General features: G+C 42.4%; 1 protein-coding gene across 2 annotated transcripts in view; it reads right to left on the bottom strand.

Moving 5' to 3' along the window:
- Positions 1-25,238, bottom strand: part of LOC120540444 (caM kinase-like vesicle-associated protein) — a 253,971-nt gene that overhangs the window by 23,104 nt on the left and 205,629 nt on the right. For both annotated transcript variants that reach the window (XM_039771262.1, XM_039771263.1), the window contains exons 3-7: positions 24,913-25,044; positions 21,220-21,294; positions 18,457-18,595; positions 7,602-7,722; positions 4,358-4,433 (exon numbers count right to left, since the gene is read on the bottom strand). In XM_039771262.1, the coding sequence (XP_039627196.1) occupies positions 4,358-4,433; positions 7,602-7,722; positions 18,457-18,595; positions 21,220-21,294; positions 24,913-25,044 (543 nt within the window). The remainder of the gene's footprint in view (positions 1-4,357; positions 4,434-7,601; positions 7,723-18,456; positions 18,596-21,219; positions 21,295-24,912; positions 25,045-25,238) is intronic.

Here is a 25,238-nt window from a genome sequence, read left to right on the forward strand (position 1 = left end):
GTATAGGCATTATAATAAAAAAGACATATTCTCTTCCCTTATACCTCACATTTTATAACAGTTGTTCACAGCATAGTGCTAAATGGTTTTACACCCTGGGAAAGGAGGACTGAGCCGATACCTCATGCTATTAATTACTTTATGGATGGACATCTGGGACAACAATTTGGTTTACAGTCTGGGAAAAGACAGATTAAAGAGTTTGAGCAAAATTCATCCATCATATTGACAGCCAGCCAATCAGGTGAATGCAACAATCATGTATTGTGAAACCATGGCATGAAACTTTATAATAAATATGCCTCATTTGAAAGCAATGTCAGAAGAAGAGAAACAGAGACGACAGAAGAGCGACATCAGAGAAGAAAACACAGACACGTATGACCAGTTTTCATCTGATCGTCAGTTAACAGCATTTTCATGAACATTGATTGCTAAATCAAATGCCGCCCTTGGACATTCATTCTTGTCATCTCTGCTTTTTTTTTTGTAAGCTTTTTCTGAAGACTATATATATCCAGACTTTTCTATCAGTCTTATTTTCTATTATTCTTTGTTCCAGTGGTATTATTATTATTCCTGTAATAAATACCACGCTGCTTAGAACTTTGTATGTTTTGTCCTAATTTCTATAGAGTGATTGAAGTAATAAGTTAGATTTGTTTGAGCACCATTACCTCTGTGGTGCGAGGTTTATTAAGGCTGAGGGTGAGAGCTCCACCCAATAGTAGGAAACAGGACATCAGGTAAGGCATTCTTGGCTGATAAATGGCCTATAGTCAAGAGTGCTGAGCCTTTGTTTGTTTAAATGTATTCTAGTAGACAAAAAGTAATATTTAGGTCTGAGATATCATTAAAACATTGTATGTTGTTCATGCTGATAATAAGTAAGTCTCTTGAAGTGCTAAAACAGTGACAGGCTTTGTTATTCCTAAAGCACTTGTGTGGTTTAAAGTGCTAAAGGTTAATCAGCATGTGTGTGTGTCATTCATGGGGGACTGTTGTGGTTAGGGTCTGTGTGTATGCGTATAGCTCTGTATGTGTGTGTTCATCTTAAAGTGCCACAATAGACCAACCTGATAACGAACTTGATGAGTACACTTTCCCTTGAGGAAAACAGGTAAAGGGTAAGTAGAGGGAAATACTACGATAACACACCTAGTTTTCGTAAACTTGACTTGCTTGTATGGAATGTTATTTGATTTTAATAAAATTAATAAGATGTAAAAAAAAAAAGAATTTGACTTTTGTCCTGCATCTTCATTCACCCCGCTAAACCATTTATTAGCCTACAACACGATGAAATGCATAGAAAATGACAGGGTCTAAATAATTTCTATTTCCAATGTATATTGATTTATTTTCATTAGAAATTTGCTTCCGATGTTCTACATGGAGACAGTACATAAGGACACAATGAATGAGTGATGGAAGCAAATATGGGTTAATGCTTCAGTTTTGGAGGAGTCTAAAGAAAAACAAGTCTGTGCTTTCAACATAAGAAGGACATAACATTCTGGGTGTTGACATCTCAGGATCTGACTCCACAAGACAAATCCTCCTTCTTCCATTGTGTTACGCTGGAGAGAGGATTTCAAGCCCCTCTGATCTCACCTGCCACATCCATATGACTGTCGATTCAACGATCAGATCAATGAATGGCAAAGGCAGTAATGGTCTTAGCGTCAATAAGCTTCAGTTTAGAGGAATGTCTGGACACATCCAATCCATGTCCACCTCATTAGTTTGACCTTCGATCAATGACATGAATGATTCTAAACAGCAAATTCTGCGCTGGGGCTGGCAGGTCATTCTTTCATTGTGTGCAGAGAGGGAGTGAGAGAATGAGAGGGATCTTAATATCCGTTAATAAGCCTGATCAGAACGGTGTGAACATATCCATCACCCTTTAGTGATCACAGCACAGAGAGGCTCGATGTTACGATAAGGGACTTAATGTTTTAAGAGCAGCATCACACAAAGGCTAACACTCTGTGACTGCCTGTACTTTGGGTAAACAAACCCCCTGCGGTGCACTCTGCTATTGATAATGAAATAAGTTAACCAAACGTTGATACTTAAATTGATTCTGCTGTTATATCTTTGAAAGATGCAGGCAATTTAGTTTAAATCTGGTTCTGTAGTCGAGATGCAGACACCTAAAGGCCCTGTCACTTTATGTGACTTGCACAGGGATTTTCAGTCACCGACTTCATTTATCAAGCCAGAAGCAGTCATACGGCCCTCCCATGAAAAACCACTGTATAATCTGACATACCCAGTAACTCAGTCTGCGACTCACCCCGACAAAGTCAAACAAGTCATAAGGGCGGGCTTGTGTGTGCAAGAAATTGAAAACTGATAAGTGTTCTGCCAAAGCAAAATGATTTTTATTTTAGGAGCAGAAGATGAAGTCACTGCTCACTGGGGAAATTCTGAAGAACTGAAAAATGTCAAATGTTATCCCGTTATATAAAAAGGAGGACCTGGCAGATCCAAGCAACTATACGCCAGTATGATTAACGTGTATCACAGGAAAAATAATGGAAGGAATTATTAAAGAGAAGATCGAGCAGTGCATGACAAGGACAGGAGTTATTAGGAACAGTCAGCATGGGTTTAGAAGAGGGAGGTCGTGTTCTACTAACATGCTGGAATTCTGTGAGGAAGCAACAGAAGGATACGATCAATGCTGAGTGTATGATATTATTTATCTGGACTTCAGAAAGCATTTGATGATGTGCCACATGAGAAGGTGGGCATCAAACTAAAAGAAGTGGGAGTTCAGGGTGTGGTGGGTGCAGAATTGGCTCAGACACAGGAAGCAGAGGGTGATGGTGTGAGGAACCTCATCAGAATTGATTGATTTTAAGAGTGGTGACCAGCAGGGGTCAGTGCTGGGTCAGCTGCTATTTTTAATATTTATAAATGATTTGGAAGTAACGAGCTGGTTAAGTTTGCAGATGACACCAAAATAGGTGGATTGGCAGATAACCTGGAATCCGTTAAATTGTAACAGAGAGACATGAAAAGCATACAGGCTTGGGAAGATTTGTGGCAGATGAAAGTTAATGTCAGTAAATGTAAAGTATTACACATAGGAAGTAAAAATGTGAGGTTTGAATACACAATGGGCGGTCTGAAAATGGAAAGTACACCTTATGAGAAGGATTTAGGAGTCATAGTGGACTCTATGCTATCAACTGTCAGACAGCGTTCAGGCGCCATTAAGAAGGCTAACAGAGTGTTAGGTTATATAGCGCCTTGATGTGTGAAGTACAAGTCACAGGAGGTTCTGCTCAAGCTTTATAACACACTGGTGAGGCCTCCTCTGGAGTCCTGTGTGCAGTTTCGGTCTCCATTAAAACATAGCAGCACTAGAAAAGGTCCAGAGAAGAGCAACTAGGCTGATTACAGGACTGCAGGGGTTGAGTTATGAGGAAAAATTACAAGAGCTGAGCCTTTACAGTTTAAGCAAAAGAAGATTACGAGGACACATGACTGAAGTGATTAAAATTATGAAGGGAATTAGTCCAGTGGATCAAGACTGTTATTATAAAATGAATTCAAGAAGGACTCGAGGATACAGTTGGAAAGTTGTTAAGGGTAAATTTCGCACAAACATTAAGAAGATTCTCTTTATACAGCTAACAACAGACACTTGGAATAAGTGACCAAGTAGTTTGGTAGACAGCAGGACTTTAGGGACTTTCAAAACTCAACTTGATGGTATTTTAGAAGAATTACGTGAATAAGACTGGCGAGCTTTGTTGGTCAGAATGGCCTGTTCTCCTCTGAATTGTTGTCATGTTCTCAATGAAACAAGAACAAAATGGTTATGTGTTTGATCAAAACTACAAAGACAAACTGAACTTTTTTCCAAGCCAGAGACATGAGACATGAGACAAGAATCAGAATAATACACCGGTAAAGTAAGTCAGAAAACCGAACCCACCCATCTCGCTAATTTACCAGGCAAATGATCACTGAAAGTAGACATATGCAATAATGTGGTCTGGTGCAGTTCCAGAGCCTGGTGTTTCACATTTCAAGAGCTCTCTGCATTCTGTGATAATAAATCATTTGTTTGGTGTTGCCCTATAGAGAAGGTCCATCATTTTCCCCTCCTTTCTAAGGGGTCTCATTGCCAACTGGGTTAGGCTCTAGCATCCCCTCACCACAGCCCTGTTCACGACAAAGCAGGCTAGAAAATGACTGACTGATGTTTCCTTAATGGTTCAGACCTCTGATACCTGACACTAAATATAATAAAAGACACTTAGGGCATTGTGCTAAATGAAACACGTCTTTATGGTGGCTACAGAAAATCATCTAATGTGGCGTTCGATCAACTTACAGGATGTACATGATGACTCCAATTGCCCAGCAGTCAACAGGCCTGCCATATCTCTGTCGGCCAACCACTTCTGGAGCTGGGATTGAACAGAAAGCACTCCATTATTCGTTATTCATAAAGTTAATTTAAGACCAACACACTATGCCAAATAAGGCACATTTACTTTTGTTCATTTCCTACTATTGGATCTGAAAAACAACCCTTTTGTTAGTCAATCAAGCATTATTTCACAGCCATTTTACATTAGAATAGACTAGATAAACTTCAAAAATTTCCAAAGGGAAATGTAGATGCATACACTGTCAGAAACATAAAAAAAAGACAGATTCACAGGACAAATAATACAATCAATCAATAGATAAATAGATACATAAATAAAAAATCAATACAGGAATGTATATCATGCAGAAATTGCAAAATGTACTTAAAGAGCGCCAGCATTTGGGATGTCACAAGGAAAAACCGAATTGCCTGATAGCAGCGGGCAGACAATTTGTAGAGCAACATGGTGGAAGTTGACAGCGCTACAAGAGAGCGCCTCCTGGAGGGAATGGGGGGGATTTTTCGTGATGGCTTCCAGTTTTACCACCACCCCCTTTCCCCAGTGTTTTCCAGGGCTCGCCTGTGATGCAGTGGGCTTTATCAATAAATTTGTTCCAGCATTATGCGTCTTTTGAGGGATGGTTAATTGCTGACCTGGCCTTTGTTTTAACTGACTTGCTTTTTAAGAATAAGAACACTTAACTGTTTTGCTTTTGTTTAATCAGCAGAGAAGAAATAATAGATGCAAAGCAATTGAAAAGGAATAAGAGAGAGAAATAGAAATATATGGGTAGTCTGAAGCAGGTTGTGAGGGACAGTAAAAGACCCCCAAGATACTAAAAAAAAAAAAAAGGTAGACTATATTGCCCAGTTAAGGGTGAGGGCACTGAGTGTGTTGCATATCTTGTTGTTGCAGTGGGCTATCAGTCCTCAACTTTGTTTGACAGGAAAACATATTTACGTTTTTCCAACATAGGATGGGTTTAATCATTTGTTTGCACCTTTTCCCTGCACCATATGTGTTGGCTTTCTACCACTTCCATGTCACTTTGCCTGTAAAAAATATCAAATAATATCTAAAGGAACATTTACAGTCCAAAACTGAATGGATGCAGACTGCGGACAGAAGATGCGCCCCCCAGTTCTGTTTACAGTACAATTATATGTGAGGCACTGTGCTGATGAAGAATCGTCCCATGCGTGCACACTGGCTTCCTCTTAGAACATGTCCATGTTTTATTGTCCAGTGCAGGGCTTCTCAACAGCCGATGGGTCATAAATTGCTATTGTTTATAATGGTAGTGGGCTGAGAAGTGGATTGCAGTGGTCATGCTCGATTCCACCCAACGCTCTGACGTTCACACTCAAAACACCCATCATAAAGTGTCCGACTTGTCGCTAAAGTCAGGTCAGCCCTACATGGATGTTCTGCCGCCCACTGGGCACCAACAGTTACCAGCTACTAAATATATTGTGTAAGACAAGCGCGGATAGCACAAAGAAACACGTTATATTTGGGGCCCTTTGGGACTTTTAGTTGTGCTGCTGGACAAAATAAAGTAATCAACGGTTTCTTTACACTTTTGACAGAGTTGCTGTTGATCATAAAACCATGGCTTTTTAAATACAGGGTGGTCCAGATCTAATTATGCAGATCCAGATCGTCTGGATGACTTTGATTTATGCAGGGGACGATTCCAGTTGTTTGCGAAGACAATTCTTCATGTCGTCAGTTCACACACTACTCGATGGTCCAGGATTTTTCGGGTGATTTTCTATGTAATAAAATGAATAAGTTACAGTGGAATGAAAATTTGCATAATTAGATCTGGACCACCCTGTATTTCAAACATAAAGTCCACTCAGTGGATTGTTCATTGTTCTCGATGGTCCGAGATTTTCCGTGTTTTATTGTCCAGTGCAGGGTTTCTCCACAGCCGATGGGTCATAAATTACTATCGTTTATAATGGTAGTGGGCTGAGGAGTGGGTTGCAGCGGTCATGCTCGATTCCACCCAACGCTCTGACGTTCACACTCAAAACACCCATGTGAAACCACCCCTGCCCTGATGATCACTCTCAATTCCCCCTGTGGGTCACAAAGATACTCAACATGGGAAAATGTGGATCATGACACCAAACAGATTGAGAAACACTGGTCTGGTGCAAGCACAGGACTGTGTGGACTCAAAAATCTGGAGGCACACATGACTGCTGATGAAATATATACCAAGTGGACTCTGACGGCCAAGTGGGAACATGGCTAACAGCGTGTTCATAGTAACCAAGCTCTGAAAGTAATAAGCATTTGTAAAAAGGAGTAGCAATGCCAACATAGTCAGCTAAAGTGATATAGCAAGGGTTGTGCCCCTATCTGTCCGGACAACCTCTTTTTGTGAATGCAACATCAATGGTCGTCAATTGACAACTGATGGTTTTCACTTGAAAACTGTCAAGCAGTACACGATCACCTATGTGACCAACAATTATTGTAGAGTAAGTGAGCTCAGGTTTGAAGACAAAGTCAGAGAGGTGAGATTCTGTTGGTTTGGACATGTGCAGAGGAGAGATGCTGGGTATAACGAGAGAAGGGTGCTAAGGAAAGAGCTGCCAGACAAGAGGAGAAGAGGAAGGCCTAAGAGAAGGTTTATGGATGTGATGATAGAGGACATGCAGGTGATGGGTGTGACAGGGCAAGATGGAGAGGACAAGAAGATATGGAAAAAGATGATCTGCTGTGGCAACCCCCAAATGGAGCAGCCAAAAGAAGAAGGAGAAGAAGTGAGCAACTCATTTTCAAGTGGAAAAGATCAAAATGGGGCAAATCATCTGTATAGCATCCTGTGCAGAATTTATCATCTTAGGGCATCGTTTTATGTTGGAACTGAGAATCGGAATGAAGAAAGAGTGAAAGGCAGAATGTAGGCATGTGTTACGCTGTCATTGTCTATGGCAGTAATCTATCTTGGAATGAAAATGGTGTAATGTGTTAATAAAATGTGTGGGGAAAACAAAATTGGTGTTTTATAGGAGAAAAGATAAAATGCCTTACTTTTTATGGAGATGGTGGTTTTGCTTATGATGACTAAAATACTAACAAAGGGTATTCTGTGAAAAGTTTAAGAACTCTGGCTTCATGGAGTTTCCTGGATGATGATGTGGAATCTCAAAAAGGCATCCTCTCCCTCCACGCCACACTTACCCAGGTATTCTGGGGTTCCACAGGGGTCCTTTATGAGACCATTCTCAAGCTTGGCCAGGTGGAAATCACTGATAACGATTTTTGAATTTTTCAGTCGGTTGTAGTAAACCAAGTTTTCCAGCTGAAACAATAAAAGGAAAAGACAGGAGACCCCAGTAAGAAAGGCACACTTAAAAAGGCAGACAGATTTTAACACGGAGAAATTATCTTGGTAGGCACACTCTTCACAAGTAAACATCTCGATTCCTTTGTCTGTTTATTAAGATTGTTCATTCTTAGCTCACCCGAAATTCAGAACACTTGTCCGATATCTTTTAAGAACTGGGACAACCTCCTCTGGCTTTGGATCGTTTTATTTTGGTTTACAAGATTTTTACATTTTAAGAGCTTAAAAAGTATGAAGTAGTGAAAGCTGCTCCAATTTGGGGTTTTCATAAGAAATGTACAGATTTTATTTTGATTACGTCCAATGCTGCTGGTTCAAAACTCTGGCCCACCTGATCATAAATTTCATTAAGCTGTTTTTATAAAGGAATGACTTTTTTGTGTACTACAAGATAATCATTACAGCAGGGGTCCCCAACTTCGGCCCTGGAGGGCCCCAGTGGCTGCAGGTTTTCATTCTAACCCTTTTCTTAATGAGTGCCCTGATTTTGCCACCATACTAATTGACAGTTAACTTGAATTTGTTGTACGTAGCAAAGTAAACGCATATAAAGTGAATCAGTAAACTCTGTGTGGGAAGTGTTTATAATTACTGCACGCAATAAAATGTGAATTCATTATGTTAATACTGGAATGGTAGCTCTTTTGAAAGTGAAATTATTATCGGTATTCTAAAATTCTTATTAATGCAAACAGGCCCACATATCACATTCACGTCAACGTACTTGACATTTTAGAAGTGCTGTGACTACAACATGTGTGGTAAGGACATGAGGGATACTTTTATTAAGTTAACTTGTTTAATGATTTTAGTTGATTGTTAGCTCAACTTCTGATTTGAGGTCCGCACATGGAGTTGTGTGCCAAGCTAATTAGATTAGCGATCAAGTGGCGGGTGCGATAATTAGCAGGCACCGGCTGGGGTTGAATTGGGTATAACAAGGAACGGATTCGCCCTGGATAAAGGTTGAGTTTTGTTTTTCAGAAAGAAATGGAGAGTGAGCGATCACTGATGGGAGAGGCAGCAGTACAAACGAAAGGGCGGCATCAGTGTAAAGAGTCGCCAAGACTCCGTGCTGTGGCTGTGAGGTGAGTTGTAGAGATGACGAGTGGGAGTGAGAGCTGGGAGACTCAGGACAATGATGGACGGATTAAAAGGCAGAAGTCTATGTGACCATCATCATCATCATCAAGCCCTTCCGTGAGAACCCGAAATCCAAAGAGGACTGTTTCATTTATGTTAGGTAGAATGCCCACAGGGGACTGGGTGGTCTCATGGTCTGGAATCCCTACAGATTTTATTTTTTCTCCAGCCGTCTGGAGTTTTTTTGTTTTTCTGTCCCCTGGCCATTGAACCTTACTCTTATTCGATGTTAATTAATGTTGATTTATTTTGTTTTATAATTGTGTCTTTCATTTTTCTATTCTTTAATATGTAAAGCACTTTGAGCTACTGTTTGTATGAAAATGTGCTATAGAAATAAATGTTGTTGTTGTTGACATGATAGGTAAGACGCCATTGGAGCTGTGGCAATTGTTAGCGGTAGTGGGTCGGATCTGCATGGTGGATATTGGATGTGGTGGACTTTGTCATAGAAAGAGTCAGGAAGTCCTTAGAAGTGCAGTTCAGATCTGTGTGGTGGTCTTTGTCATGGAAAGAGCAAGATGCATAGCCATCCAGAGAAGACCCCCTTGCAACCAAGAGTTCGGATCTGCATGGTGGATCAGGGATGTGTCAGGCTAAGTAGAAGAAGGAGCCAGTAAGCCATTACAAGTGCAGTTCAAATCTGTGTGGTGGATTAGTGGTGTGGTGGGCTGTGTCGTGGAAGGAGCTAGATGCATGGCCAACAAGAGAGGGGCAAGACACACCTTGCAACCAAGAAAGACATTATCAGTGCAGCTCGGATCTTCATGGTGGATCGGGCATGCGGTGGGCTGTGACAGTAAAGTCTCCTATTCTCCTGACGAGGACAAGGAAGAAACGACTGGAATGGAAAAGTTTTATCCCTACACCATTTGAGATTTTAACCTTTATTTATTTGGATCATTTATTTGGTTTTATTTCACGAATGAATGTGAAACATTTATTGGACAAATTAATTATTTGACTACACTTTTCATTCCCCTGTTTTTAAATAAACTGCCATTCATTTGATTTTGAAAGTCTGGCCTCATTTCATTTCATTCCCCTGCCCAAAGAAGTCTCACCTCATCGTGTTGCTCAACCACGGCGCAATCCCACCCATGTTCATTTGTCCTTGGCTTCAACTAGACTAATGGCAGAGCGATGCGGTGTACGTGTTTGAACTACCCATAATCCATCACCAACGTGTTGTATTACGTCAGCTTCTATCCGTTGCGTTTACTGCATAACTTTCAAACTGTCTTTACTTTTTGATTTTCCCTCGTATAACTATATCCATCCATCCATTATCCAACCCGCTATATCTTAACTACAGGGTCACGGGGGGGTCTGCTGGAGCCAATCCCAGCCAACACAAGGGCGCAAGGCAGGAAACAAACCCTGGGCAGAGCGCCAGCCCACCGCAGGGCCGTATAACTATACAGGGTGGTCCAGATCTAATTATGCAGATCCAGATCATCTGGATGACTTTGATTTATGCGGGGACTATTCCGGTTCGGCGCAAAGACGATTCTTCATGTCGTCAGTTCGCACACTTCTCGATGGTCCAGGATTTATCGGGTGATTTTCTATGTAATAAAATTAATAAGTTACAACGGAATGAGAATTTACATAATTAGATCTGTATTTCAAACATAAATGAACTCAGTGGATTGTTGAACAGAAGCAGATGATAATCAAAATCGGAGACCCTGACATTATTTCGTTATCTGCTGTAACAGCAAGAAAAGAGAGAGAAAAAGGTTTGGGGAACCAGCCAAATTGTAAGACAAAGTAAAGCAATTAAACGAGTAGTAAAATAAGACTGGGTCCAAACAGAACTTTTATAGGCGGTGTGCAGAAAGAGGCGGGGCTATGCGGAAGTGAGGTCAGTTGGAGGGCGTGGTCTGGACACGAATGCGGAAGCTAATGCCGGTTTAGCTGGGTTTCACCTCTGATGATCTGTAGAAGAGGGAGAGGAGAGGTTAGTGCACTTCGTCAACCCTCCCGAGCTGACATCTTATCCTCAGTTAAACCCTTTGACTACCTCCTATGCGCACGTGTGTGACACTGCTTACTGCAGGGAATCGGCGCCATCCCAGTAAAATCAATGATATTATATGATAATACCACCGTAGAGGATGTCTCCCTTGCTGTGCCCTGCTTAATAGCCATCCCCACCTGTCAGCCTATACCCAGAATCTCACTCTTATCTAAACAGGCGCCAACTGGGTGCTTCTTCTCTGCTGAAATAGCTTAGTGCAAGAGTTGCCATGCAGGTGCAGTCCCGATGACAACTGAAAAGTCAAAGACCAGCAAATTTAATCTTGTGCAGCGTTCCAAAGCTTTTCTCAATAGGAAATGAAGCATCGCCGCTAGAACAGCAGTAAGCTTTACTGTTTTAGTCGAAGATCAGTAACGATAAGTAAGGCAAGTCTGTGGAGTCAGGGTTTCCATTTTTAATTATCATATTCCAAACTGCCACAATGTCTTGTTGGCCAGGCAGCTGACCGTGAATATTTATTATCTGGCTCGTTGACACAGGCCCCAATGCCTACAGAGATCTTCATCTCTCCTGTTAGGTTTTTTATTTGACGTTTTGATTATAGTAATAAAATCAGCCAGATGGCTCTTGTCAATGTTCTAGTTAAGGCTGAGTAATAAAAAAGCATTTTTTTATACTCCTTATTATAAATCACTTTAGTAAATGCTGAAAGGTTTCTTTTGTTAACATCTTTCCATCTTCTCATTATTTTCTAACACTTTCCATCCAAATACAACGTCAGGAGTACAGAGGAGGTGTAAACTGCATTTCCTCTTCGAGGCTTTGGAATGTGTTTGAAGAGACCACTAAAAATAAAGTTACTGGCAGGAGACGAGTGTTATTATCAAGCAGATTCAACCTTAGCAATCGTTTCAGGTTGTGGGGACAGGGCAGTAAAACTGGGTGAGCAGCACACTCCTTCACTTCACGGCCTCAACGAATAACTCAAGCCATGCAGTCTTCGCACCGGGGGCGGCATGCTGGTTACCTTGGGAGTCGTGGATTCGATTCCCAGCTTGGGCTCTGTGCAGTTTTCCAGATAATATTAAATAATAAAAATTGATTTGATTTATATAGCGCTTTTTCTTACTACTCAAAGCACTCTCCACACAGGCAGGACCCAGGATGTGAACCCATGATCTCCTTACTCTGCTCGCTGATGGATTTTATTTTTGGGTATTACTGCTTTCCTTCCACACCCTGAAGATGGGAGTGTTGGGTTAATTGGCAACTCTGTATTAATAATAATAATTCTTTACACATATATAGCGCTTTTCTTACTACTCAAAGAAATTTACATAGTGAGTGTGGAGCCACTTGAACCATCACTAATGTGCAGCATCCACCTGGATAATGTGATGGCAGCCATTTTTCTGTCAGTACACTCATCAAACATGAGCTCTTTTCTGGTCATAACAACAACAACAACAACAACAACAACAACAACAACAACAATAATAATAATAATAATAATAGGTGGTGCAGTGGGTAGCGCTGCTGCCTCACAGTTAGGAGACCTGGGTTCACTTCCCGGGTCCTCCCTGCGTGGAGTTTGTATGTTCTCCCCGTGTCTCCATGGGTTTCCTCCCACAGCACAAAGACATGCAGGTGAGGTGTATTGGCGATACTAAATTGTCCCTAGAGTGTGCTTGGTGTGTGCATGTGCCCTGTGGTGGGTTGACACCCTGCCCGGGCTTTGTTTCCTGCCTTGCGCCCTGTGCTGGCTGGGATTGGCTCCAGCAGCATCCTCGTGACCCTGTAAGTTAGGATATAGCGGGTTGGATAATGGATGGATGGATAGATAATAATAATTCTTTAGATTTATATAGCACTTTCTCTCCACGCCGGCAGGACCCATTTTGTGAACCCATGATCTCCTTACTCAGCTCGCTGATGGATTTTATTTTTGGGTGCTGCTGCTTTTCCTTCCACACCCTGAAGATGGGCTTGTTGGGTTAATTGGTGACTCTGTATTAATAATAATAATTCTGTACAGTTATATAGCGCTTTTCTTACTACTCAAAGTACTTTACATAGTGAGTGGGAAGCTACTGTATATCAACCACAACTAATGTGCAGCATCCACCTGGATGATGTGGTGGCAGCGTTTTTTGTGCCAGGGCATCTCACCACACATGAGCTCTCTTCTGGTCAAGGTTATGGAGAGGCAAAAATCCAGTTAATAAAGAGAAGGGCAACCCCAGGACTGGGTACCAACTCACATCACCCCCACTCATTGACCCCGAGCCATTCTAGTTTGTGAAGGGTCTTCAGAACACTATGAGACCACAAGGGAACACATTCAAACTGTTCCCCGATGAAGGAACTATAGGTCAATAATAATAATCATAATAATAATAGTTCTTTACATATATATAGTGCTTTTCTTCCTACTCAAAGTGCTTTACATAATGAGTGGGAAGCCACATCAACCACCACTAATGTGCAACATCCACCTGGATGATGCGAGGGCAGCCATTTTTGTGCCAGTACTCTCACCACACATGAGCTCTCTTCTGGTCAAGGTTATGGGGAGGCAAAAATCCAGTTAATAAAGAGGGGGGCAACCCCAGGACTGGGTACCAACTCACATCACCCCCACTCATTGACCCTGAGCCATTCTAGTGTATGGAGGGTCTTCAGAACACTGTGAGACCACAAGGAAACGTTATGGTGGCACAGTGGGTAGTGCTGCCGCCTTGCAGTTAGGAGACTCGGGTTCACTTCTCTGGTCCTCCCTGTGTGGAGTTTGCATGTTCTCCCCGTGTCTGCCTGGGTTTCCTCCCACAGTCCAAAGACATACAGGTTCTACATTCTACATTGTCCCTGGTGAGTGTGTGTGTGTGCCTTGCAGTGGGCTGATGCCCAGCTTGGGGTTTGTTTCCTGCCTTGCGCCCTTGTGTTGGCTGGGATTGGCTCCAGCAGACCCCCGTGACCCTGTAGTTAAGATATAGCGGGTTGGATAATGGATGGATGGATATAGTTATACGAGGGAAAATCAAAAAGTAAAGACAGTTTGAAAGTTATGCAGTAAACGCAACGGATAGAAGCTGACGTAATACAACACGTTGGTGATGGATTATGGGTAGTTCAAACACGTACACCGCATCGCTCTGCCATTAGTCTAGTTGAAGCCAAGGACAAATGAACATGGGTGGGATTGCGCCGTGGTTGAGCAACACGATGAGGTGAGACTTCTTTGGGCAGGGGGAATTAAATGAAATGAGGCCAGACTTTCAAAATCAAATGAATGCCAGTGACCCTGTAGTTAGGATTTAGCAGGTTGGATAATAATAATAATAATAATAATAATAATAATAATAATAATAATAATAATTCTTTATATTTATATAGCGCGTTTCACACTACTCAAATCTTCAGTGAGTGGGTAGCCATTTCACCCACCACTAATGTGCAGCATCCACCTGGATGATGTGACGGCAGCCATTTTTGTGGCAGTACACTCACCACACATTAGCTGTCTTCTGGTTATGGTTGTGGGAGGCAAAAATCCAATTAATAAACACCAATGTACATAATACTCAGATCTACACCCTGTCAATTAAGTGAACCAACCACTGTGGCGCAACGTCAGAGGCTTGGCCTCAGGCTCTGACGTCTGAGGTTCGACCCCTTTAAGGGGATGCAAAAGTGCACACCCAATGGCGCCCAATTAGGGTGAAACACAGGTCATGTACTTTTTGCATTATTTAAATATATAGTCACACATGTGCGTCCGAGGATCACCATTCAAACTTTACCCCTTTATGTGATCCCACCCTGGGCACGAGAGTGGGCGCTGCCACTTACTGCCTTGTCATCTTCTGCCTCCAGTCTCAAGAAACCACCCAGTGAAGGCAACCGACCCCACCACTTCCAGTCCCAGAGCTTCAAAAGGACAATTGCCCGGAAGGAGGCATCAGTTATCGTAGAGGCGACCTGACCAAAGGAGCTCCGAGTCAGACGATCCATTAGCAGATCCGAATCCATTAGAAGGTTACCCCAATACATGGCAATGGCCTCTTTTAGTGTTTCCTTATTCCATCGAGTGCCCTTTTTGTTTGGCGCTGTTAGTAAATGGGGTGGGTGGGGGGATTTGGGGTGGGGAGCCGTGTTGCCATCCCAAAGTATTCCTGAGTTGTCGACCTTCCATCACTGGGGCTACCACAATATATATTTTTTCGTTTTGGCATTTCATAAAACTGCTTTCATGTACTTTCGAAAAAATAGGCATTTAGTTGATTTTAATGAAAATTCTTCATTGCTTTCATTTGCTGTGACCCAAATTACTTCTCAGCAAAGATTAAAAACTGCTAAGGCCACCAGCTGTGAGTTATGTGGCCCTGGAGAGCTGTTATGTCTGCCAGTCTTCATCTGAGTTACACCTTTAATTCCCAGTTAATTGTGTCAATAAACATAACGTGGTTTTGGTGTCCTGCGCACACACCGTGTGTCTTCAAAGTGGCTAAGGTGTCGTCACACAAAGCCAAAGACTGCCAGGTTAGCTCCGTCACTAAGTCGCATTTTGAAAGCCGGTACATTTTACGCATTTTAGTTACTTCATCAAAAAGTAAGCGTTTTTTAAACATTTTTTTGTAACAGTAACTCATATTCATTTAATATGTGCAAGTACATGAACTGGATTATGTTAACTACTAATGGGGCGGCATGGTGGCATAGTGGTAAAGCTGCTGCCTCGTAGTAAGGGAACCTGGGATCACTTCCTGTGTCCTCCCTGCATGGAGATTGCATGTTCTCCACGTGTCTGTGTGGGTTTCCTCCCACAGTCCAAAGACATGCAGGTTAGGTTCATTGGCGATTCTGAATTGTCCCTGGTGTGTACACCCTGCGGTGGACTGGCGCCCTGCCCGGAGTTTTTTCCTGCCTTGTGCCCTGGGATTGGCTCCAACAGACTCCTGTGGCCCTGTAGTTAGGATATAGTGGGTTGGATAATGGATGGATAAATACTAATGTAAAATTAGAGCCACATACATAGCATTTGTCTTTTCAACAGATGGCACATTACAGACATTTGTATAACTGTATTTTATTACATCTGTTAGAATGACAAATGCAATGCATTTTATTATTACACGCATCACATAATACATGGTGCACTGACATTAACGCTGAGGTCTACATTGATTTCTTAGATTTCAATCCATCACAGACAGGTAGGATTAGCATAAAATCAGAAAATAGAAAAGAGAAAAGCAACCACATCAAGTTCACTTTCTAGCTATTACATTCAAACATTCAAATCATCCAAGTAACTAGGAGCTTGGAAAAGAATTAATTTATTGTATGATGAGAACACTCAAGACGACACTAATCTTGAAGATTTAAATTTCAGTTTCAAGATACCCAGAAGCCAATAGCATCTCTTCAGACCCCCCAGAACCCCAAGTCAGTCCTTGTCCTGCAATGACTGCTAAACGGCTCTTGCTGTAGCTCTGCTTAGTCCTTGTTCAGCCTCTGTCCCCTTCAGCCTCTTTGTACCCCACAGGATCTGTACCCCACATTACACTCCTTGTTACAGATCCCGCGACTCTAATTTTCTGCCCGTATATCAACTATAGTTTTCCGTCTAAGCCCATCGCACGTTTATATTCATTAGGGGGGCTGCACTGTGAAATTAATTAGCTCAAACACCTCTAAGCTGCAGGTTGATGATTTCCGATCATTGCAGTAATGATGTGCAGATACTGCGGCCGTGAGTTTGTTTTTAGTGTCACTAGGGGACTTCGCCCTCAGCTCGCTTCACTCGCCAGCCCCTTTCCTCCCCCTGCCAGCGCTACATGCCGTTGTGAAGATGGAGGCTGAATGCATTCCAAGAAGATGCGGTCGCTCCTCTGAAACTCCCTCTTAAACGGTGATACAATGGGAAACAAATACATTTTATTTTTTACCTCCTCTTTGCTCGATCAGCTGCTGGCTTACTGCTGCTGTCATGCTGTGTGATCTGCATCTCGTGCGGCGCTTCGAACATTTAAAAGCCTGCACAGAAGCTGTCCTTTTGTCTCACTGCCTTGTCTCTCTTATCCCCCAGACATCCTCAAACACTTTTCGATCTCTTCTCGCTGTTCCATTATTTCACCGAGTAATATTTTCTATTTTTTGCACTAATGTGATCTTTGCTTTCCTTTTATTGAGACTTTCAGATTTTCCTACTTCCATTATCTCTAACCTGCTCTGCATGTGGATCACGATATTTGCTTCCAAAGGTTGTAAGTATGATGTGACTTGTCCATCTCACGAGACGTGAAAGTGTCTCTCTGTCTCTGTCAAAGATCACGTCTCGTCACAGGAGAAAAGTCTCATATCGGTGCAAGATTTTATTTTTATAATAGAGAGATGTAAAGACAGAGTGCACATTTGCTCACTCTGTGCATATACAGTACACTGACCCTTACAAAATTCCTTTTCTCTTCCATTCACTTTCAGCTCAGATTCTTTTCTTTTTTAATATTGAACATTTACATTTAACTCATTTCAGGCAGCAGGAGATATGAGTTAGTGTATGAACAGTGTGAGCAGTAGGGGGCGCTGTAGCATCCCAAAACCCCAAACACAATTGCACCAACACAAGTTTAATATAATAAAAGGGTTTACTTGCACTCAAATACCTTACAAAGGCTTTTGCAATTCTCACACTAATTGTTTTCCTTCACCTTTCACTCGTCCTCTTCCACCCGACTCTGACTTGCCTCGCTGAGGTCGGGTGGCTTTTATCTAAGACCCGGAGTACTTTCTGAGCTGGAGCATAGCCTGTTGGAAGCACATCTCAGGTTGACTGGAAGTCCGAGAAAGTAGGGACTATGAATCCCAGCAGCTCCCCCTGGTGGCCCCCATGGAACCCAACAGGGTTCGCCCATGGGACTACAGATCCCAGCATGCCCTGCAGGTGTCTGTGTGGGAATCCCAACCCATAGATACTTCTATTTGATGTATCAGAAGAGAAAATGTACAATTGTACTCAGCTCCCCCGGTTTTTCCATTGCACTGGGCTCCCTGATGGGGAAGGATCCTTGTCCAATCCCAGTTGGGATGCCAGTCCACTCATGCTGTCCAGTACAACGGCTTGTATGCATGCTTCCCCTGGAGTTTTGACTAACTTGTACTGGAGATCTGAGCAGCTGTCAGATTAGTAAGAGAACAAAGTTTGCAAAATATACCTTCACCCCTCAAGGTAAATTTGAAATATTAAACTATTCCATTGTTGAAGGAGCACAGAATGACGAGTTTGCAAATTCGCCAGTGCTTTTAAATGGGACATTTTGACGCAGTATACTTTAATTGAGATATAGAAAGGAAAACTGAACTGCACAATTGAATTTCAATGAAGAATAAGTGGGCTAAGTCAACAAAATTGAAATAGCTAAAATAGTTGTTTCATGTGGACAGACAGACAGATAGAAATGGCTATTGCAATAGGTGCTTTTTGCCTTATGTTAATGTACCTAAAAAAAGATAAAAGAAGCAGCATGTTGTTAACTAAACAATATGTCTCCTCTCATTATTACCTTCAGGTTTCGGTGTACAATGCGTAGGGAGTGTAGATAGGCCACGGCTTCCATCACCTGGCGGATGACGTTACTAGTGTCCCGTTCAGAGTAGTAACCCTGGTCTAAGATCCAGTCAAACACTTCTCGTCCTGTGGCTCTGCAAAGAAAAGACAACACATAGTCCTCAGACAGTACTCCTCAGATGACTCTCTGCTTTACTTTCTCAGGTCAATGTTCAGTGTGGGACACACGATGACATCAAGCAGCAGAGTGATGACTTTGCTCCATTTCAATCATCTGAATGAACGATTGAACAATTGGAAATGTGTTTGATACGAATTCAAGGAAACAGTTAGTTTGAAAAAAATCATGCTAATCCAGTTATTTAGGATCTATTCAAGGTGTACCAACAAATGTGTCCAGACCATTTTAGAAAATCTTTGTAGAATATGCAATACCTGATCTCTTGTCATGCTTGCTTTGCTTCACTCGATGACATAACATAGTCATGCCGGTCTACAAGTGACAATTACTTTTCATTGAATCACATTTTCTGAAGGCATACGGCACTTTTTCAATGAGCTGTAAGGGAATCAACACATTTGATCACGTCTGTATCTCTCCTTATATAATTTCTTGTATTAGGAATTTGCTAGTTTTCGCATAACCTTTGAGGTCAGAGCAAAGGGTCAGCCATTGTATGGTGCCTCTGGAACAACTGCCTTGCTCAAGGGCCCAGCAGAGTAGGATCTCTTTTGGCAGTAACAGGGATTCAAACTGTCAACCTTTTAGATACCAGCACAGATCCTTAGCCTCAGAGCTAGCAGTGACCTCCATGAAGTTTTTTTGGTGTTCACATCTTTCGTATGGCATACTGAACTGGCGACCTGATTGAGAGTATGACATGACAGAAAGAAAATGAAGAGCAGCAACATCTGCCAAGTGTAAAGCAAAATGCAGAATCCGATTATGTGATAGGAAGGAGAAGAATGACAGCTCCGGCATCTGCTATGTGTCAGGTACCTGCTGGTACTCACAAACTACAGGGGCTGAAACCTTACATATGAAGCAAATTCTAGAAGCCGCTCACGTGATAAGGAACATTGTCATCGGAAGAAAATAAGAGCAGCACCATCTGCTGAGCATCTCACTGTTGGGCGAAAATGTTTATCTTATATATAAACGTCTACGCGTAGAAATGTGCCTGTCTGTCCGGCCCGGAAGTGCGAGGCTACAGCATGAAGCTCAAAGAGCCAGCAAGGAGCTCCCTAGTTAATGAGTTGGAAAAAGAAAGAAGTACGAGGCTACAGCATTAAGCTGAAAATGAAACCACCAACTAAAGACAAACTCGCTTAGCCACTAATACATAAGCGAGGTGAACATATTGGCAAAATGAAAACTTTGAGGAGACAGGAACTCACTTACCCACTGATAGACAAGGGGAGCAACCACATCGGAGAAACGAAACCTTCGAGGAGAGAGAAACTCGCTTAGCTACTGAAAGACAAGTGGGGCGAGCACCTCGGCAAAACGAAACCGCACAGGAAACAGAAACTTGCTTAGCCGCTGATAGACAAGTGAGGCAAGCACATCAGTGAAACGAAAACCTTCAAGGACAGAGAAAGTCACTTAGCTGCTGAAAGACAAGTGAGATGAGCACATTGGCAAAACAAAACCGCCGAGGTGACAGAAATTTGCTTAGCCGCTGATAGACAAGTGAGGCAAGCACATTGGCGAAATGAAACCTTCGAGGTGAGAGAAACTCGCTTAGCTGCTGAAAGACAAAGGGGGCGAGCACCTCGGCAAAACGAAACCGCAGAGGAGACAGAAACTCACTTAGATGTTGAAAGACAAGTGAGGTGAGCACATCGGCACAACAAAGCCTTCGAGGAGAGAGAAACTCGCTTAGCTGCTGATAGACAAGTGAGGTGAATACATCGGCAAAACGAAACCTTCGAGGAGAGAGAAACTCAATTAGCTGCTGATAGACAAGTCAGGTGAGCACACCGGCGAAACTAAACCTTCGAGGAGACAGAAACTCGCTTAGACGCTGATAGACAAGGGGGTGAGCACATCGGCAAAACGAAACTGCAGAGGTGACAGAAACTCGCTTAGCTGCTGATAGACAAGTGAGGCGAGTACATCTGCGAAACGAAACCTTCAAGGAGAGAGAAACTCACTTAGCCAATGATAGACAAGTGGAGCGAGCACATCCGCAAAACGAATCTGCTGACTCTGCATTTCAAATTTTTTTCTGACGATTTCAATAGTTTCTAGGAGCCCAGGCTTTTTACAGCAAGGGCTTACACAGCTAGTTGTAATATAAAAGCTCGGTCCGCGCAAGTCCACCTAATACCCCAGGACACGATACATATGTGTTCAGAATTCACAATTGACTGCATGAATTGTGTTTATTGATCATTGATTATGACAAGGAACTCCACAATAACATTTCATAGACGATACAGAAAACAAGAAGCTGAGCAAGAGAGAAATCCACACCGACATTTCGTTCACAGCTTTGGAATGCAACATCACCAATGGTGTCACCATGAAACCGAGAACCAAAGACTGTCTGGCCAAAACAGATAATTTCAACTTGTTCTATTGGGCCACCTTTATCTGAGGAGTGGAGGTCTGTGTGTTTATTAGTTAAAATGTATTAAAAAGAAATGGATTAAAGAAGTAAATACACTTTTCCTCAGGGTCTTAAATATAAAATAAAAAAGAAAAAAAAAAGATCAAAATGTATTTCCAGTCTTCACCGGAATTAACACTTACAGTTCAAGAAAGAGGAAATACTCTTTTCGGGTTTCAAACACGTCGACCAACTGCAGAATATTTGGATGCTTCACCCTGACAACAAGAAGAGAAGAGAAGAGGACATTTTTAGATGTTGGCTGAGTATTCCAGAGAATTGGCAGCATTCACCCGCACCATGTTTATTTCATAATATGAAAGTCCCTGTTCTGCAGGAGTGCTGCAGGCGGCTGATCTTTTCTACGTTTCTCTTGGAGGAGGAATGAAACCTGAGAAGAGCCTGGGGATGCAGAGGGCCTGCCAAAAGACTGAGTCTGCTATCTTTACTTAGTCATAAAAGAAAAAGAGTACGGTAGTGGGGCCTGATGGAGTGCAGTGAGGGAGAAACTAACCTTTATCTTCATCCCTGCTACAATTCTAACTTTCATAGATTATTCACTTTATTCTCGGTGTGATTTTTATTTTGCTCCTCCTTGGAGAAGGAACATCAATACATTCTTAATATCTGATCGAGCAGAACGCACCAGGAGCCAAAACAAAAAAAGGAAAGAAAAGAAAAGACTTTTACCTGAGGGGTCACCTGAGAAATCAACCGCAACAAAAAAACTACAGCATAGCAAGAAACAAACGTGGCAAACACTTTGTTCAGAGACGTCTCGGTGGATGTGAATGGCATTCAGATGTGAGCAATAGGAACACTTCATTTAATTAGTTAGGAGTCACAACATTAACGGCATATAATCTGAATTAAGATAATCTGAGATAGCATCCTCCCAATTTGAGCCCCATTGTTTTGGACTGGCTGGTGGGACAGAACAATAATGCAAAATTTTGAAAAAAGACGCAAACTAATTTATTTACATACTGCTGCAATTAAAGTACAACGTTTTGCCATTAAAATGCAATATCACATGCCATGATACCACATCGAAATGTTTTTCTCTCTTCCCTGAAAGGTGGCTGAACGGCTGCGTCCACTACAGCACAATCTGCGGGAATGACTTCTTCTTCTTCTTTTGGCTACTCCCATTAGGTGTTTCCACAGCGGATCATCTTCTTCTATATCTTAATCAGCGGGACTGCCATCTTCTTCTTCTTTTGGCTACTTCTGTTAGGAGTTGCCACAGTGGATCTTCTTCTTCCATATCTTAATCTGTGGGACTGCCTTCATCTTCTTCTTTTGGCTACTCCAATTAGGAGTTGTCACAGTGGATCATCTTCTTCCATATCTTAATCTGCAGGACTGCCTTCATCATCTTCTTCTTTTGGCTACTTTTTTTAGGGGTTGCCACAGCGGATCATCTTCTTCCATATCTTAATCTGCAGGACTGCCTTCATCTTCTTCTTCTTTTGGCTACTTCTGTTAGGGGTTGCCACAGTGGATCTTCTTCTTCCATATCTTAATCTGCGAGACTGAATACTGTCTACTAAATGAGAGGGGAGCTTCAGCTTTCAAATGACAATGCGTTCCACTTTCTATGTTTTCTAAGTGAGGTCCCAAGGTGCCTACTTTGAAGGGGACAAAGGCGGCATTGTTCTATGTACAATGTTTCCTCTTTCTCATATCTTATATATATATATATATTAGATATGATCAAAAAATATGGTGAATGTTTTAAAAAGAAACGTTTATTGCAGTAAAAGATTTACAACTACTAGTCACCCTCAAAATACTCTCCTCCACCTCGAATGCACTTATCCCAACGCTCCTGCCACTTTGCGAAGCAGTTCTGGAAGTCTTCTTTCGAGAGTGTCTTTAGTTGGGCTGTTGTGGCTGCCTGGATGTCCTCAACGGACTGAAATCGTTTGCCTTTCATGGTCATTTTCAATTTAGGAAACAGCCAGAAGTCGCACAGTGCCAGATCCTCCTCACACATGCGCCAGTCTCGTGGCGTACCGTACCTCCGCATAGCTAATAAATGAGAGAACTTCTTAACAGATTTAGATCGGGCTTTTTCTAGAATTTTCTTGAACATTCCGGTGGATTTTTGCGACTTCTCTCATCGCACTAAGTATCATAGTTCACTTGTGGTACCGATTTACTTGTGCAAGTATCTGAGAGAGTGGCTGTGGGTCAAGGGGAAGGGGAGACAGGACCTCAGGAGTGGGGAGCCGGGTGGGACCCTCCTTATGAACGATCCAGCCTCCGTTCGAGTCGCTCTACTTCTCGCTAAATGTTGGAGTGTACCTCGCCTTTGCTTAGCTAACAATACCTGTTAGTTCATCAGACATTATCAGCTACAGATTGTGAAGGAGTAACGTTTGACGTTTTTGAGAGAGAGAACAGAGCTAAGTGAGTTTTAGAGGGTAGCTGCTGATTGCCAGAGATATCACGGCCACGTGCTTTTCTCCCCATGCAGGGGACGCTTTCCTGTCAGAGCTGAACACATTCAGATACAGTGCCAGCATTTGACGTCAGAGACTACCTACCTTCTGCTTGGCCAAATTTACATTTTTTTTTTATTTTCACTTTACTTTCACTACTACGTGGACGGAGTCGCGGGCACAGCTAGTCTTCACTAAATGGCCTGGGAACCCCTACAAGTTTTTTTTCCTCCAAACATCTTCCTGGTCGGAGTTTTTATTTTTCTGTCCCTCTGATCACAGCATCTGACTAATCATTATAATCATTGGATGCCTAAGAAATGAATTTAGAAATTGAATGCATAATAAGGAACTGTACTTTATGTATGACTTGTTTTCCTGTATTATGTATGTGTATATTCATTTATTTTTCTTTATTTTTTTGGTATTTCATTTATTTATTCATAGACACTTATTTCTAATCTATTAGAAATAGATATATTTATGTGAAGAAGTCAGTACACCCCCATCTCAGCAAATGGGCTTCTGACTTCTTCTGCAATAATAGGGTCTCATATTATATTACACTTCTCTCTGTCAGCCCTGACCACCCCCAAGCCCCACCCCACTAGTGATGCCCAGCAACCCACGATTTCTCATCATACCCACATTTCATATTTTTATTTTTCATTATCACACACTGTATAATCTGATCCAGTCAGTCAGTCATCGTCCAACCCGCTATGTTCTAACATAGGGTCATGGGGGTCTGCTGGAGCCAATCCCAGCCAGCACAGGGCGCAAGGCAGGAACAAACCCCGGGCAGGGTGCCAGCCCATCACAGGGCACACACCAAGCACACATTAGGGACAATTTAGGATCGCCAATGCACCTAACCTGCATATCTTTGGACTGTGGGAGGAAACCCACGCAGACACGGGGAGAACATGCAAACTCCACACAGGGAGGACCCGGGAAGTAAACCCTGGTCTCCTTACTGCGAGGCAGCAGAGCTACCCACATGTGCCACCATGCTGCCCTAATCTGATCCATCCATCCATCCATTTCCTAACCCGCTGAATCCGAATACAGGGTCACGGGGGTCTGCTGGAGCCAATCCCAGCCAACACAGGGCGCAAGGCAGGAACAAACCCCGGGCAGGGTGCCAGCCCATCACAGGGCACACACCAAGCACACATTAGGGACAATTTAGGATCGCCAATGCACCTAACCTGCATATTTTTGGACTGTGGGAGGAAACCCACGCAGACACGGGGAGAACATGCAAACTCCACACAGGGAGGACCCGGGAAGTGAACCCTGGTCTCCTTACTGCGAGGCAGCAGCGCTACCCACATGTGCCACCATGCTGCCCTAATCTGAACCAATATAATAAAAATAAAAACTTACATCTTCAGAATCATGATTTCATTTTTGGCAGCTTTTCTGACTTTCCTTCCATCCTTTTTTTGGAATTTCTTACAGGTATACATTTTTAAGGTGGTCTTGTCCTTGGCACGAAAAATTTCGCAGAATTCCTCCCTGTGGTGACAAAACAAGAGTGCCGATTACAATAAGACATTTTTAAACTGTAACAATGCCGTTCTGTATCACAAAGATTGTGCGCACTGACTACCGCTTTCTGGTTAGAGCCACCAGTTCAGCTAACATGAAGATCTTTGCAAATGTGGGAGGAAAACCCGTAGAGACCTGCAAAGAATGTGCAGACTCCACAC

This window comes from Polypterus senegalus, chromosome 12 (genome assembly GCF_016835505.1).
Source record: "Polypterus senegalus isolate Bchr_013 chromosome 12, ASM1683550v1, whole genome shotgun sequence".
NCBI lineage: Eukaryota > Metazoa > Chordata > Cladistia > Polypteriformes > Polypteridae > Polypterus > Polypterus senegalus.